At 36.2% G+C, this 17,024-nt stretch overlaps 1 protein-coding gene and 1 long non-coding RNA gene across 2 annotated transcripts in view; one reads left to right on the plus strand and one right to left on the minus strand.

The window, feature by feature from the left end:
• Positions 1 to 2,111: 2,111 nt before the first annotated feature.
• On the minus strand, positions 2,112 to 2,403 carry LOC119075412. The gene is made up of 2 exons (XR_005087385.1): positions 2,232 to 2,403; positions 2,112 to 2,176 (listed from the first exon to the last, which is right to left on the minus strand). It is a non-coding gene; the product is annotated as an uncharacterized LOC119075412 (long non-coding RNA).
• Positions 2,404 to 10,139: 7,736 nt separating this feature from the next.
• Positions 10,140 to 17,024, plus strand: part of LOC119075409 (dynein heavy chain 7, axonemal) — a 30,106-nt gene continuing 23,221 nt past the window's right edge. Inside the window, exons 1-5 of the mRNA XM_037181854.1 lie at positions 10,140 to 10,551; positions 10,623 to 10,827; positions 12,865 to 13,077; positions 13,165 to 13,324; positions 13,395 to 13,631. Coding sequence (XP_037037749.1) covers positions 10,356 to 10,551; positions 10,623 to 10,827; positions 12,865 to 13,077; positions 13,165 to 13,324; positions 13,395 to 13,631 — 1,011 coding nt within the window. The 5' untranslated portion in view covers positions 10,140 to 10,355. The remainder of the gene's footprint in view (positions 10,552 to 10,622; positions 10,828 to 12,864; positions 13,078 to 13,164; positions 13,325 to 13,394; positions 13,632 to 17,024) is intronic.

Consider the following 17,024-nt stretch of genomic DNA (forward strand, 5'->3'; position numbering starts at 1 on the left):
TTCTTGTTTTCAATAATTATTAGTTGTGCTGCAACAGTTCAATTCAACTTCATATGTGTGTTGTATCACAGTATGTCTACTGTGGTGTAGTGGATAAGGCGCTGGACTGCAAAATATTTTTGCTTTCGGGTTTTCGAGTTCGATTTCTCGTGGCAAACATTTTTTTTTTTTAGTTTTCATTTAGTCAGAAACATAAAACATAATAAAACATGTACGTAGCTAGCAGTTGAACCCTCTAACTAAAAAATAAGAGAACTAGTCCAACACATTCCTTGCATAAAATGATAACATTTAGGCGAAATGCAAGTGAATATTTTTGAATTCTAAACACAAGGAGACTAATTTATTTCTGGTAAATTCTATTGAAGAGATTTTTTTTATTCTAAAAAAACCTACCCAGCAGCTCATCTCACAAATTGTGAAGAATATTCTTCACACAGCTCCGCAGGATTTGAACCTGTACACCCATACTTACAAGTTCCCTAATTTAGCACCTTTAGCACTGAGCTGCTGGGTCGGTCAATTTTGTGTGTCTGTTTTGTGAATGAGAATACCAACATGAATGAACATTTTCGATACACAATTGAGACAACAAATTAAAATAAATCGTAGTCAAAGGATCGACTATTATTTGAACAATCCGCAGCAAATACAACTCCGACTATTATGATGTGATCATGATCGGCGGAACAATTTAGGAAAAACTATCGAGCTTTTGGCAGGAATAAGTAATTCAATAACTTTGAACGGTTTTTCTGAATCCTGCAAATTTTCAAAGTAATTCGAAACCAGATCGAAGCATTCCGGTGATGAAAGAGTCAGTAAATAAAAAATTAAAAATTATTAGTGACGCGCATCTCGGGTATTTAGTTTTGTTTTTGTCGATTATCGAAATTACATAATATTTCTGACGATTTTGATTGAACGATAGTATACAAATAAGGGCCGTACTGAGGATTGCGGTGTGATTACCTAGTTTTAGATATTTTGTGGTGAAATTATTTGTTGGTCGCTTGTGTTGTTCATGTGTTTGGTTGTGTGTGGAACAGAGCGAAATATGATTTTGTGTACAAATGAAAAATATTTTACAGTTTTGGGTTTGATAATGCGAGATCATCTGACAAATATTCTATAAATCTGATAAAAATAAAAACGGATATGCCAAGATAAACAAAGGACAATGCACAATGACCGAAATCTAGATGGCGCGGTGAGTCATATTTTATGATTTTAGTTTTGTTTGAGAGATGGCGTAACAAAACCATCTGAACTGTCAGGGACTTTAACCTCCCCTTAAGGGCAATAATATTCAAAACTTAATACATAACTCTTTCGGCCTACTCAATCGTTACGTAAATAACTATTGTTGTCTTGCAGCCAAAAAATGTGTCATTACTGTCTTGCTCAAAACCGGTTTTTCGCATTTTCTGGTCACAAGTCTTGGTGACTTGCTTAATAATTTTTTGTTGAGGCGTGTGGTATGCATTCCTTGCCTTCTGCTCGAAAAACATCCTCAACACACCCCTCAATAAAAAAATGTCCTAGCAAGAGAGTATTGTAATATTACATCACAAGGACAAAAGGCCGACAGCAATTTTCGGTGTGACGTATTGAATTTTGTGTGCTTGCTAAGTGAACCGTAAGTGAAACAAATGTCAATTCAAGCCCAACGAATTGACAGTTTTACTTTCTGTTCCCTTATCAAGCATACAAAGGTAAAAAGCATGCCGTGCATTATTATCTACGTTCTGAATAAACAGGTATGAGTTGAAGACAGAGCGTAATATGTAGCTACTCTAGGAGTCGCAAAATGACGTTTCCACGTATGGATTTGGTGACTGCTAGAACGTGCTATAAGCAAAACACCAACACAACCACAATCTTTTGTTTGTCATTTTAAAGAATAAAACGCAAAAGGAAGATTATTGGCACATTATGACACTAGTGCTGTAATTAATATTTTGTATATTCAATAACCCAATCAATAACCCATATGTTTCACTGTATTTTATTACACGAAGCTTGCAACTAGAAGGTGTAGAATATTCCCCAATGTGATGCGTTAAAAAAAATTGTTTCACTTGTAAATCGGTCGACATTTTCCATTTTTATCAAGAGCGTAGCCTGGAGGGCACACTATCGGAGCATCGATGATATGCTTCAAAACGGTGATTGTCTAAAATGAAACAGTTCTCAATAAATGATATAAAAAAAAATCAATTCACATTTACATCGGAACATTCGTTTATTTTGGTGCTTGCTCCCAACCCTCCCAACGGTCCATTTTGTTTCGGTAGAGGGTTTTCCTTTGGCATTTTTTGTCCAAATATTTATAAATTTCGATCAAATAAACAACAGCTACGACGCAGATAGACTTTTTTTTAATAAACTGAACAACAACGTGAGTGCAATGCGATATTTTTGTTAGATGATAACGAACCTTATCTATGATGAATGGAAATTCTTGTCTAATATTGATAATCTTTTGAGTGGATTTGATTCATGATCCGTATGTTGTCATTTAACGAAATGTGGGTGTTCCGTTTAAGTACTGTGACTCAGATAAGAAAATTATAATTTAATGGTAAATTTACCTGAAAAGTGCAAATATTTTCTCAGAGGTTGACGCAATTTCTTTGGTTCGAAACTCACGAGGGGGAAACAACAATGAAAAATCTTGTCCCACCGTTCGACCATTCCCATTATTTCCCCATTATTCACTTGAATTTCCCTTTATTCGCTCACTATTTACCTTTACCTTTATTCGACCAAAGGTTTCTTCCATCGTACGGTAAAAACGAATTTTGACAGGTCGAAAACAACCGACCGTCATCCACAGAAGCAAACATAACCGCAACTTAAACAAATTTGTTCGTTAAACTTCAAAGTAAAGTTGTGTTGGCTTCTCTGTGGATGACGATTGACATTTTGGCTTTGGAAGAAAACTATACCCTGTCCCACCATTCGCTGGTGTTGTTTCTCCTTCGCAAACTCATTAGAAATTTAAGACATTTTTCTTCAGAAATTTATCGAACATGCAAAGAGTAGAAGCTTTATGTTGTGTGTTCTATATAGACTGTTTCAGTTAGAATTTCGAATAGCTTTCAAAAATGGATACCACAAGTACGCACACAACAGACAAAACGATTTTTTTATCGGATAATTGACAGCTGCGTACCCAAGGCATCCTTTTTTGAAAGCTGAAATTCGAACTAGAACATTCTATTGTTCGCATGATCGACAACTAATTCGAAAATTCCCGACACCAAATGTATGGAGAGTCATATAGTTTATGTGATCCATTCCCTCAGTTACATAATCAGAATCTGATGATCATTTTCTAGAACTGCAAGTGTGATAGAATTCTTAATTTCAATTTCATCCTCAACGAACCATTTACATAAAAATGACAACACCAAGATGCCATCTGTTGAGGGAAATAGCAAGAAATACCGATCCTGACTTTCGGATGAAAATAAGATTTATAAGATTTTTACATCTGTGATGTTTGGCGTAATAATGTTGTCAGAACTGCGCTGTTCAGTATAAAATTTTCTGTGTTGAGTATTGAGCTGCGTGTTGAGTATTGAGATGCAACCTAACAAAGTGAATTTTACTCGATTTTACTTATATTCACCCGAAAGTAGGGATCCACTGCATGTTTTTGCGGATCTGCGGTACCTTCAGTGTTTCCTTTGGGAGATAATACCTTGGCTGTAAAACAGTCCAAATCGTACTGTTCGCGCCAATTTACGTAGAATGTTCCCAGCATATAAGATTCTTCATATTAGGAGTGAAACAATTGAAACGGTTTGACATGGGGGTTTACATTTTTGATGTTCTCAGAAAATTAGAAATGTCAAAATGTGACAACGGGATTTTTGCGTTTTTATATTTGCAAACAAAAATGAATTCGGTTTGGACTCTCTGTATATCTGTATAATGTGCAGGTTCTTCCGTCCTTCAGTTCCTAAGACATACGAAAATCAGTTAAAATGTTGGATTCGCTGGTCTTAAATCAATTGTCAAACTTTAATCAACACATATGCTTTTAGATAAATGCAACAACCGAACCGAAGATGAAACAATACCAAAATATGTTCTTGTAAACATAGAACAAATACAAAGCAGGAGGAACTTCGTCACCGATAATCCATATATAGAACTTGTTTTCAGGATATGAAAAGGATATAAAAACGTGTTTAGAATCTATATGGATCTTCACTCCGACTATACTGCTTGTGATAGATAAAATAGGAGAACATGTTTGGTAAATTCCATGACTTGTCTCATGATGAACGAAATTTGGTTTTGAAATAGTTTGCTTCTTCTGAATTAAATCCTCCAACAGATAAGACAACGCTTCCTGAATGTTGCTCCTACAAGTTTGTTAGATCAACATTCACGAAACTATGTCTCATCTGTTAGAGCATTGAATTCAGAGGAAGCTAAAATGCTCTAAGAACAGTCTAATGGACGTCGAACTATTTTGGCTTAAAGTTGACTAAAGACGGAACAGGTCATGGATTTTTTCCATTTGTGAGGCAGTGAAAAACACCTGAAGCAAATTCATGCTGAAATTTTACTGCCTTCGACTGTAACATTAACTTGAGTGTAGAATTTACAACAGCTGGTAAAGAACCACAATTTACACAGGGTGATATGATTTCTCCTCCCTTCACACTGTACGGTACAATCGAACATTAAATTGATTTTGTATGAAATCCAGTAAAATGTGGATTGATTAATCAGGGTAGATTTCAGGAAACTCTACCGATAAAATATTTTAAATTTGGGCTTAAAGTAATTAAATCGTGACGTGAGGTGACGTCCTTTCATAAACATGAATATAATTTCATGTACATTGACTTGTCGAAAAAAAGTTGTTCAGTCCCACTTCTGGCAGTGAATTTTCTACAACTTCCGAAGAGCTTTTTCGACCCAATGCAGCTCTGCTTTCTTCATTTACAAATATGCCACGGTGGAACTTAAGCGAGAAAAAGTTTTCTGTGCGCTGGGAAGATTTGACCAAAAAACATTTTTTGTGCGGCAGCTGCTTGTGTCAGCCTTATATACCGAGACTCTCAAAAAATTTAGAGGTTTACTCAGGGCAAAATTGGTTACCTGACGGTCGATAGGGCATAGGGCAATCTCCAAAGCGGCAGTCAAAATATTTTTAACGCCCAGAACGGCATGTCAAAAAGCCCACTATGACCAGCCTGGATTTACTACATCAAATCTTCTAAAGAACATTCAATTTTAATTGAAGTGGTTATATCAACTGTGGTGACGACTTTAGGACCTACAGTGTAAGTATATCAAAGAATATGCTCATTTGCCCATAAGAAATCTTTTCATAGATCGAAAAACAGTGCGATGAAGTTAAAAGTTACTGTTACATTTCAGTGAAGAAACTTAGATCAAGAAAAGATTTGATGAAACAGTGAGGATACTTTTTTTTATCCCTTCGTAATTTTAGAATAGAATTTTAAAATAGAATCGACTTCTGTTCACAAAATATTAACAAACTGTGAAAAATTCACAGTTCGTGCTCTGGAATTTTAGTGGACAGAATCTTCATTTTTTGGCCAGGTGGAATGGGTGCTAACTCCATGTAGAGTGTTTTACGAGAAACTAACGCTATCTGAAAACGAAAAATTTCTATTTCTGTTCGAGTTAGTTCTCATTTCCAATTTTCCGGAAAACACTCTAGATCGAGTTCGTCCCTATTTCCACTTTCTCGGAAAACACTCTACACCGAGTTCGCAGTTCGCACCCATATCAAAAATCAAGAAGATTTAAAAAAAATGTATGTGCGTGAAATTCCCACCCTAGAGTAGGAATCTCTGTCTGCAATTACCTTTCTACACATCCCACACGAGCTTTAACGTTTGGTGTATCTAGGCATAAATATATTGGTAAACTTTCATTTTAATCCTTCGATGACGAAAATGAGGTAATCTTTGGACTTTGTTCTCGAGTTTTCGTCTCGTTTTCGTGTGTTTATTGACCTCGGCTTTGCCTCGGATCAACAAAATTCACACGAAAACTCTACTTTTCAACTTTTTATCCAGAGTTATGTAAAAAACTATTGTTGACCAAGAGGAGAAAATAGGAAATTTCGTCAAGAGTGTACGTTGGCTACCAGAGCGACGCGAGGTGGAATAGATTCAATAGATTGTGGAAAGGCATCTATTTTTTTGTCAGCAAATTTATTCTTTTAGTAGCAAAATTATTTATTTCATCAGCAAATTTATTCTTTTTTTCTGCAAATTTATTTTTTTTAGCAGCAAATTTAATCTTTTTTATCAGCAAATTTAGTGTTTTGTATCAGCAAAATTAGTCTTATTTTCAGCAAACTTATTAGTACTCGAACAGCATATTTATTGCTTTCTGAGCAGCAATATTACTGACTTTAAGCAGCAAAAATAATTCTTTTGCAGCAAATCCCTGGCAGCAAATTTATTACTTTGTAGTCAGCAAATTTATTGTTTTGTAATATGCACTTTTAATGCCTTCGAACAGCAAAATTAATACCTCGAAGTTATTGCTTTTTGTCAGCAAATTTATTAGTGTTTCAATTGCAAATTTATTTTTTTATAAGTAGGAAAATTACTATCTTCAATCAGCATATGTCCCGCAGTAGGACATATAAAATTATATCACTAACACCACTAACACGAAAACGTCAACTCAACAAGCGACGAAAAGTGGAACTTTCCGTTGCCTTTATTTCGAAAAACGTTGTACACAACTCGGTGATAGATCTTTTAGGCACACGATGTGTATTGTCACGCTCGACCTGCGGTATCGAGTGACAATCTACACACCTAGTGCCTAAAAAAGCATTAATCCCTCGATTTGAATGGGGCTTCGTAATTTCGCTATGCGTAATTTCTAGGATGCACACCTTTCATAATAATTTCACTTTAACTAAGTTTACGGATGGCTCGGCGTGTTAAAACGCTCTTTATGGGCAATGAATTACACAGACTAATTATTAGACGATGCGAGAGAAAAAAAATTAACTCCTAAGTTACCGACACCGTTCCGGCGCCCGGCTCGCATTGCGGCCCTCCGCTTCGCTCCGGGGCAATGGGCCGGATCGCTCGGCGTGTTAAAACGCTTTTTAAGTGCAATGAAAATTGGTATCCATTTCGTAAAAAGAAATGAATTGTCCGTGTAGTGTCAATAACTATTTACGTTGACGTAAGACGTGAAATAGTGATTTCTGCAGCTAGTTGCGAAAAGTGGTAGTTTGTGTCACTAGATGTAATGTTATCAAACGTGCGAAGCGAGCGAAGCATGTGACAAAAACTACCACTTTCACAACGTGTTGCATACAACGTTTTCTGCAACCAGCTGCGAAAAATGAACTTTTGAAAATTGTTACACTGTGATTATATATCAATAGCCGAATGGTTAGAGGTGTTGATCGATAAGCATTGGGTTTTGGTGTCCATTTCACCACTAGTGACGAAAAGAATATATGAAAATCCATTTCACCAAAAATAGATAAAAAATAGCTAAAATAAACAATTAATTTTGCTTATGACAAGAAATAAATCTGCTGACAAAAGTAGAATAAATTTGCTGTTGCAAATCAATAGAATTGCTGTTAAAAAATAGCTAAAATAAACAATTAATTTTGCTGATGACGAATAAATAAATTTGTTGACAAAAGTATTAACTTTGCTGATAGAAATAAATAAATTTGCTGCTAAAAAATAGCTAAAAAAATATTTAATTTTGCAGATTGCAAAAAAATAAATGTGCTGACAAAATAAGATTAAATTTGCTGCTTCAAAAAAATAAATTTGCAGACGAAGAATTAAATTTGGTCACAATAGCAATAAATTTGCTGAACTAAAAGAATAAATTTGCTGATAAAAAAAATAATTTTGCTGCAAAAAAAGAATAATTTTGCTGACAAAAAAAGATTTCCCATTGTGGAAATTGTTATCGTCACTACCGCAAAAATCAGGGATGGCACTGCCTTCGAGTCAGTCTTTTGAGATACGAAATTTAAAAATAAAAACCATTTGTTAGGAAATTCAATTTTCCATCACATAGATCATTTTCATATTTTCATTATACGGTACTTGTCAACATAACCCCACTAAATGTTTCGTCCAGTAGTCCTTAACCTCAATTAATTGACGTTGACTGTGTTCAATTTACTGGTTTTTACATGAAAATCGTTCGTTCTATTCATTCGATATTTTTCGACATGTCTGACAGCTGGGATCGTGTCTGACGTTTAAAAGGTCATGAAAATGATCTATTGTCCATGAAAATATTGTTCGGTGAAGTGGCAGAAGTGATCGACTTGCCGACAGCGTCAATCATTGAGAGTCCTGTGAATTAGCTCTGAAATACACAATACCAAAAAAGTCTGCTTCGCATGTGGCAGATAAATTTTCTTGCTGGTATGTTCCTGAACATCTGCCACTTTGCGACGCAGACTTTTTTGGTAAAATTTTGGTTGTTTCCAGTCAATTTTTTTTGGTAAAAATGATTTGGCAGATGATGAGAAAAACTAAGCCATCTTGTTTGAACTAATTGGGTGTAAAATTTAATTTTTGCGTAACGAAGCTGAAAGCTTCAACTCTAGCAATATAATTCATTTTAGAAATTGTACTTCAAAGACTGCGTCACACTTTTCTCGACGAGATTTTTAATGGGATATCAGTCATTTTAGAAGCTTAGTCAACACTGCTTTTTAGAACATTTCTAATTAAAAAATTTGACGAGATTCGAAAATTTTACAAAATTTGTAGATTCGACGAAAATTGAAAATTTGACGCAATCGTAACTTTGACGAAATTCGACAATTTGACGAAAATCGAAAATTTGACGAATATCGAAAATTTGACGAAAATCGAAAATTTGAAGAAAATCGAAAATCCCCTCTGTGCCCTCTGTGCTACTCGTAAAACTCTGAGACTTTGCCGAAAAAAGTAAATTTCCATCTGCCACCATTCAAGAAATAACTCTAAAACCCTAATTGACCCACCCATTTCAAACTTTCTGTTCTACTCGTAAAACTCTGAGACTTTGCCGAAGAAAGTAACTCTCTATCTCTCATGAGCCTAAAAATATTAGTCCTTTCATCCTACGCTATTTTTTTTCGATTCGTGAGCTACAGCCGAAAACGCGTTCCCGACCCTCGAAAACCACACTTAGAAACCACTTCGAGGCCAATAAAACAAAATTCTGATTTTTCTTGGGGTAGTGGCGTGGTTTTTATGCCCACCCTGATATGAGGCTCCTGCAAAATTTCATGGAGATTGGCTGACTAGTTTCCGAGATCGACCTTCGATAGACAGACAGATAGATAGATAGAAACATACAGAGAAAGTTGAAAGATTTTGATTGTTTGGAAAAAGTCAATTTGGAGTATTTTGTATGAAAATGACAGATTCAAAACGATGTATCTCCGGCAATTTTAAACCTACATAGTCGAGTGATGTGATAGCTCGTTTTGCTCGTTTTGAAGCGAGAATATGATAGAATAGGTTTTGTGGTGATAAAGATCAAAGGGTAGAAACTCAAATTTTCGGCTATACATAGTTGCCGCGTCTCAAAAAAATTTCTTCGTTCTTTTTTTGGGGGTTAGACTGTGTCAAGTCCTCCGCTTTCGCTCCGGACATGATCTATTTCCTATTTCTCCCCGAGGTAAACATAACGTTTTTCATGCTTGTGTGTTAAGAAAATTTTTGTCGACTGTCAAATGTTTGAACGAAACATTTAACGAAACTTAAGTGAAGTTACGTATGAAAATGCCGTATCTTGAAGATGATCTATACCTATACTTTCACTGCCTTTCTTGGGCGATCGATTTTATGCACTTCGTTGGAGTTAGATACGAAAATAACTATTTTCAGGTTGAATGTTAGAGTTACATACCGAGGAACGTGTACTTATCAAAAATAGCTTATGGCAACGATGCTTTAGAAACTCGTTGAAATTATTGTAGATGAGTGGAATGGTAGGAGTTAGGAATGAAGGAATGGGTAGGTATACAAAAATGTTTCAATTTTAACCGGTTGATAAATTAATATGTCTACAACATGCCGCCGGTGTTTTTACAAAAAAAAAATTCATAAAAGTTGCTAAGCACCCATAGAAATCGGAAATTAAATCAATAAAACAGAAAAATACCAAAAACATCGCAATAATCTTGTAATTACGCGCTACTTTCTGTATATTTTTTGGGGGATTTTGGCTTTTATTATCACTGATTCGGATTCGTTTATTTATTTATTTTGAGCCGCGAGTGTTTTTTTAATGAATTATCAACGGACGCAATTGATTGCTTTTTAGAGCAAAACTAATTGCTTGTGTACAATACGATGAAGAGAACGTCGTCCACCCAACCATCACCATCAATCAACATAAAACATACCCGCGCCAATGGCGAATATCAATCGCGAATGTTTTACAACGAACTGATCAGAACCAATGGAATGTTTACGATTCCCGATCGCATTCTGCGCCATTCGAAGAATATCAAACCAAAATGCAGTCGAGTGTCGAAATCGAAGAAACGTAAAACATTTTGAATTCGATTCGTTCCAATGCAACATTACCACAAAACATTTTCCGAAATTCGATTTCAGCAAGCGGAAGTTATACGGAAATGCGGAAACGACGCGAAGAATTTCGAAAGAAATTGGTTGCGTTGATAATGACTGATGGACCGGATGGTGATGATGATGAGTTTCCGAATTCTAGCGAGCGACAGTTGCTCAAGTACTATCACTACATTCGCCATGGAATCGATACAGTTCATGTGGCACCGATGCACAAGAAAATAATCGTCAAGTAAGATGAGTTTGAATTGTCGTTAAAGCGTTATGGTGGTTGTGGTAGGGATAAAGGCAGGATGGAGCGAGACAGTTAAAAACAGTTTTAATAATAATTCCAACGCTTCCATCTCTGTTAGGAACCAAGCACGTTTTTCGGTTACAGACACCTTCCCAGTACAGTACATGTTCAAATGTTCAAATTCTGTTCTCATTGAAAGTAGGTCCCTCAGTCCGTTATGAAAGCTGAGCTTGAACTAGAACTCCGTTTAGCTTTCATTTTTAAAAATTCGAAAATTCTGTCAGCAACTGCTAGACACACACTGACAAAGAATAGTTGAAAATCTTACCAGCAGCAGGTAAGAAAATTGAATTTGTATGGCGTGGTGAATTTTTTGTATGAAACGTGGTGTGTAACCCGCGTATCTGGATTTGCGTGACCTCCCCAAGTATACAGGCTTGCCTGCTACAGGTAAGATTTTCAACTCTTTTTTGTCACTGCACATAGGACGCGGCGTAAGACGTGAACAGGGCCACAGCTCTGCTACTAGCATGAACATAAGAAATATTTGGAGGTTAGTAGCAGTGTTATAACAGGGCTCATCGTTTAAGTACGACAAAGTATGGAAAAAGATTCTGCATTCACATTATTAGAGGTTGGTCCAGGACACAGAGATGAGTCGGCTATCAGAAAAGACAAAATTTTCGGTTTGGTCTGGATCTAGATAAACAGAAGCCAGACATCAAAATCGATTCACTACAGTCAAAGCACCAAGCATAGCAGTAGAGAAAAGTTAAAGTGGGAGGTCATGACGCTGTTCCATAAAATTTCACATTTTTACAATGTTTCAATTAAAGTAAAACTTGTTAGATAGTGGTAGAGTAAACTGCTATTTTTGGAATCTGAAGCTGAAATGTGTGAACCAACTTCATTGCTCTGACATTTCATGGATATTTACCAGAATGAAGTTGTTTCACCAGAAAATAGAGGGCCAAGAATGAAGTACAAAAATAGTTGTGGCGCCTCTACAGGCCATTATATTTAGTTGACTCAACGCAATCTTATACAATCGCTTTATTATCTTAATTTCGGATAGCTTGTAATGAAATAAATCTAGTTTGACGAGTCTGGCTGCTAGACCAGTGCCCAACGTCCATTTGAGTCACTCATAAGGCCACTCTTTAAAACATATGTGAAATTATAACAGTACCCGATACGAAAAACTATTTTTCAACGAGTTAAGCCCTAATTACGGTAGCCCTCGGCCGTCACGTATCGTAGAAAGTCTAAATATGTGGCAAAATAAAGATATTGGTCCCCAAATTGATTTTTATTTGACGCTCCTCACAAGTCGAAAACTATAGCTCTTATCACTAAAGCAGAGCCTAATATTAGGGAATTAATTCTCTAAATTCCCAAAAATTCCCTAAATTCCCAAAAATTCTCAAAAACTATTCACAAATATTAGGCTCTGACTAAAGCCTACCAGTTTGACTCTTGCCAATTCTGTGTTCCTGCGAGTGGCACTGCTGTGCTGCGTAAATGGACAATCGTATGGACAGCTATGTCATATGTCGTCGACAGCGATGACCAAAATAAGTAATGAGCTCTAGCTAGTGTTGTCTTTATAGTCAATTGTATGTTCGAACAAATGAAGTAAAAGATTTTAAGTAAACAGTTTGAACAAAAGAAGTACTAGACCTAAATATCGTTAAAGGAGATAATTTTAGACAAAATAAATTATATTCTATAAACTGAGTATAATTTTTGTACACGGGGTTACAAGGGTATATCCGATATGTGATGTAAAAAGCACTTAATTGTACTTCTTAAGTTCTTTCAATTATCTTATTTTGACTCATGAAGAAGTCGAACCTGAACGATTCGTACATTACTTTTGCATTATTAAAATTGGTTTTTAATTTTTGTGGCTTTTACAAATCAGTTATATGTAGGCTTTTTAGTGGCTTTTTTGAGTAGTTGTAGGAGGAATGAAAAATCATAGACTCACAAGAATGTGTTCCCAAAGAAAATCTAACTTTTCCAAATTGACAGGATTTTCAAACTCATTCCAAAAAAACTGATGAAATACTCAGAATTGGCCGATTCGGTGGCAGTCGAAGTGAAAGATGAATATACGCTAGCTGTGAAGAAGGCCGTTGTCGATTTTGTGTTGGGCGATTCGTTGCATAAACCAAACATTCTTGTCGATAATCCGTCATCGGAACGATTGCACCTGAGATCGATAGCTGTTAAATATAAACACAGGTCACTGGAAGCATTTTTTTTACTTCTCTGTATTTTCATGAACGTACAGAATACGATTTATGATAAATGTCTGTTCCATTTCGTTAGATTCAACCAGAACAGAGAATTAATTCATCAAAATTTGTATTGTGTGAATCCGACAGTTGCCCAGATTCATCAATTGTGGGACTCATATTCGAATGTAAATTTAATTTCAATCGAAGAATTGACTGAACACAGAGGAGCTTATGATCTGTTTGATTTTACGGTAAATTCAACTTTTTTTTTCGCATAATAAATCATGCATGCCAATGATGACCGTGTTGAAATTGGTTTAGAAAACTCTAACATCTCAAATACAAATCACTCACAAACAACTCATGGACGAATGGTACGGAACAATCAAAGATATTTTGCTCAGAGGAATAAAGCGGAAACATGTGCCGAATGCAAGTACGAGACCGAGGGCAGCTAAAAAGTTTATGTCGTCAGTGGCTGCTTTAATGACACAAAATTTATCGGACATTGCCATACGAAGCTTAGTGAGCTTCACCAACTTTCTGTGCGATTACCGCGTAAGTATGACGATGGAAATAAGTTATTTTTTTACCGGGATAAAATAGGAAATCGCAACAAGAGCAAGTCGGAATTTCCTATTTCTCCCAGAGGTGAACACAATTTTTTCATATGTGCGAGGTGGTGTTACCATTTTTCTCCACGAAACAAAAACATCATTTCACCATACCATCTCCAAACGTAACAAAGTGACAGTTTGAGTGGTGAAAGTTCTATTTTCTCACCACGGGAGTGAGGGCTGCACTTTTCTCACTAGAAATGTCATTCGACCAATCGTTAACAAAACACAATTTCTCCATGGCCTATCGAGAGGCAACAAAATAAGGTTGATCACATGTAACCTTGTCGAGGAAGCACAATGAGACGTACACAGTCTGAAGTTTTTTAAGTCTAATTCATTGTCTATAAATATTACTGTAATATTGTAGTACGACTATGAGTAATGTTACTGTTCACATTGCCTCCACTCACGTTAAAAATTTGTTTCCGAACTTTCGATGGAATGTCGATTTCGTTTCTCTATCTGATACTAGACACTACTCTAGAACACATAATTGACAAAATTTTGATTCTGACTCGCGCAACGCAATCGAAAATGTTTGCGCTTTCATGTAAACTTTGAAGCGTTGCGTGACTCAGAAACAACATTTTGTCAATTATGATATTCTAGATGATGTTCTACGATGTTCCTCTGGAAGTTGGAAAACAATTTTTTTTTAACTTGAGTAGGGCTTCATCCGCATTCGTATTTAACAATTCCGCCAAATACGAAGATGAAAATTCCATTTGTTGTATAAATAGCAAAAAAAAGTGGTGTTTCTGAAGCTCGTTGAGATTGTAGCTTGTGCGTCTAAGGCGAGGTGATTACAATTAAGAGAGTCAAAGCGAAGATTTCGAAGCAGGAACTTTTTTTGTCAAAACTTTTTCTCATTCATATTTCCCTGAATTTTCCCACGTTTTCCAAAATTTTCCTAAATTTTCACAAAAAATTTGGGAAAATTCAAGAAAATAAAGGAAAAGGACTTCCCAAAAATAGTCCTCTTTTCAAACTGCTAACTTACTGGTCTCTACATACGAAATCACCCTTCAATCTTCGGATTTAACACATCAAAGTAATAGTGTTACTAAAACAAATCTAAAGTATGAAATTAGTCACTGACATAACTAGCAAATTTTGTTGATCCGAGGCGAAGCCGAGGTCGATAATCACACATTAACGAGACTTTTCATTTTTATCTCGAGTACCGAGTTATGTGCTCTCTACACAGCAATCTTTCAACGATTTTCATTAATAATGTCACACCGTATCTGAAGCATGTAATAGTCATTTACGTGTTAAGTATAGTTTCCACTTAAAAAGAGCACTCCTTTTAGTCTCCGTCTACATGACAGTTGTAAAATAGAACAAAGGAACTGTCACACAAACGGAGTGGAAATTGAATTTATTTCAATTTTTTACTCCGTTTACGTGACAGTTCCTTTGTTCTATTTTACAACTGTCATGAAGACGGAGGCTAAAAGGAGTGCTCTTTTTAAGTGGAAACTATACTTTACGGCATGTTTCATTTTCATTTACATTGCCTAATCACGTAAAGCATTGTACTTACGAGGTTCCAAGTTGTTCCCTTCGGGTCGGGCTGTAACACCCCACTTATCAAATATACAACTTGGAACCTCAGAAGTAATATACTATTATCACATACGCGCGGTGTTCGGATGTCAAAATTACTTAACTAGAAGAATGATTCAAAAATTACACTTCAGGTCTATGTTGTTGTCTCGTTTTCCCTTATGTAATAAAATAGAGTACACACTTGTCACTATCAGTCCCGGCAAGCCTCGACTTCTTCGTGACAAGTGTGTAATATATGTTACTGCTTGCCCTATGCGAAATTTTGAACATTATATATTGCAATTTGCTATCTGCGAAAATGATCGATTACATGTACTAATTTCGATTATTAGCCCCGTACGAAGTACTGGGGGCTTATAAGATTAATATGCCGTTTGTAACACGTCGAATTGGAAGCAGACAGTAATGGCAAAGCATTTGGTTATGTTCATAGACTACGAATCCGCAATAAAAAAAATGTCCGTCCGTCCGTCCGTCCGTCTGTGACCCCTCTAGCTTGAGTAAATCACAACCTTTTTTCAAAATTCTTTTTTTCCCTGATTGGTATCGACAAAAGTAAGGTCAAGTTCGAAAATGGGCATGGTAGGGTCGGCCCTTCCAGAGCTTGGGCCCTATAGGTGTTTTTCAGTCTTTCGACGATATCTACCGAAATACGCACGCAATGGTTGCTTGTGATATATCAAATGAAAGGTATTGACGAGTAGAACAAAGTTGCTGAACATTGTTTTTGGGTAAGATGCAACGTGGGCTTGTTGGGAGGGCTCAAAGGTCGGTACTCGGCCCTAAGTGTTTTTTGCACATAAATCGAGTAAATCTCATCCGATTTTGCTAGTTTTTGTTTCATTTGAGAGATAATTGAATACCGAAAAGAACGTGGCGAAAAAAGTTTCAAATTTGGGCCCTTGGACTAAGGCCGCTAGTCGGCCCTAAGTGTTTTTTGAACATAAATCGAGTAAATCTCATCCGACTTTGCTAGTTTTTGTTTCGTTTGAGAGATAATTGAATACCGAAAAGAACGTGGCGAAAAAAGTTTCAAATTTGGGCCCTTGGACTAAGGCCGCTACTCAGCCCTAAGTGTTTTTTGTACATAAATCGAGTAAATCTCATCCGATTTTGCTAGATTTAGTTTTTTATGGAAGGTAATTGAATGCCGAATAGAATGATGGCGAAAAAAGTTTCAAATTTGGGCCCTTGGACTAAGGCCGCTACTCGGCCCTAAGTCTTTTTTGCACATAAATCGAGTAAATATCATCCGATTTTGCTAGTTTTTGTTTCGTTTGAGAGATAATTGAATACCGAAAAGAACGTGGCGAAAAAAGTTTCAAATTTGGGCCCTTGGACTAAGGCCGCTACTCGGCCCTAAGTGTTTTTTGTACATAAATCGAGTAAATCTCATCCGATTTTGCTAGATTTAGTTTTTTATGGAAGGTAATTGAATGCCGAATAGAATGATGGCGAAAAAAGTTTCAAATTTGGGCCCTTGGACTAAGGCCGCTACTCGGCCCTAAGGGTTTTTTGCACATAAATCGAGTAAATATCATCCGATTTTGCTAGTTTTTGTTTCGTTTGAGAGATAATTGAATACAGAAAAGAACGTGGCGAAAAAAGTTTCAAATTTGGGCCCTTGGACTAAGGCCGCTACTCGGCCCTAAGTGTTTTTTGTACATAAATCGAGTAAATCTCATCCGATTTTGCTAGATTTAGTTTTTTATGGAAGGTAATTGAATGCCGAATAGAATGATGGCGAAAAAAGTTTCAA

This window comes from Bradysia coprophila, unplaced genomic scaffold (genome assembly GCF_014529535.1).
Source record: "Bradysia coprophila strain Holo2 unplaced genomic scaffold, BU_Bcop_v1 contig_200, whole genome shotgun sequence".
NCBI lineage: Eukaryota > Metazoa > Arthropoda > Insecta > Diptera > Sciaridae > Bradysia > Bradysia coprophila.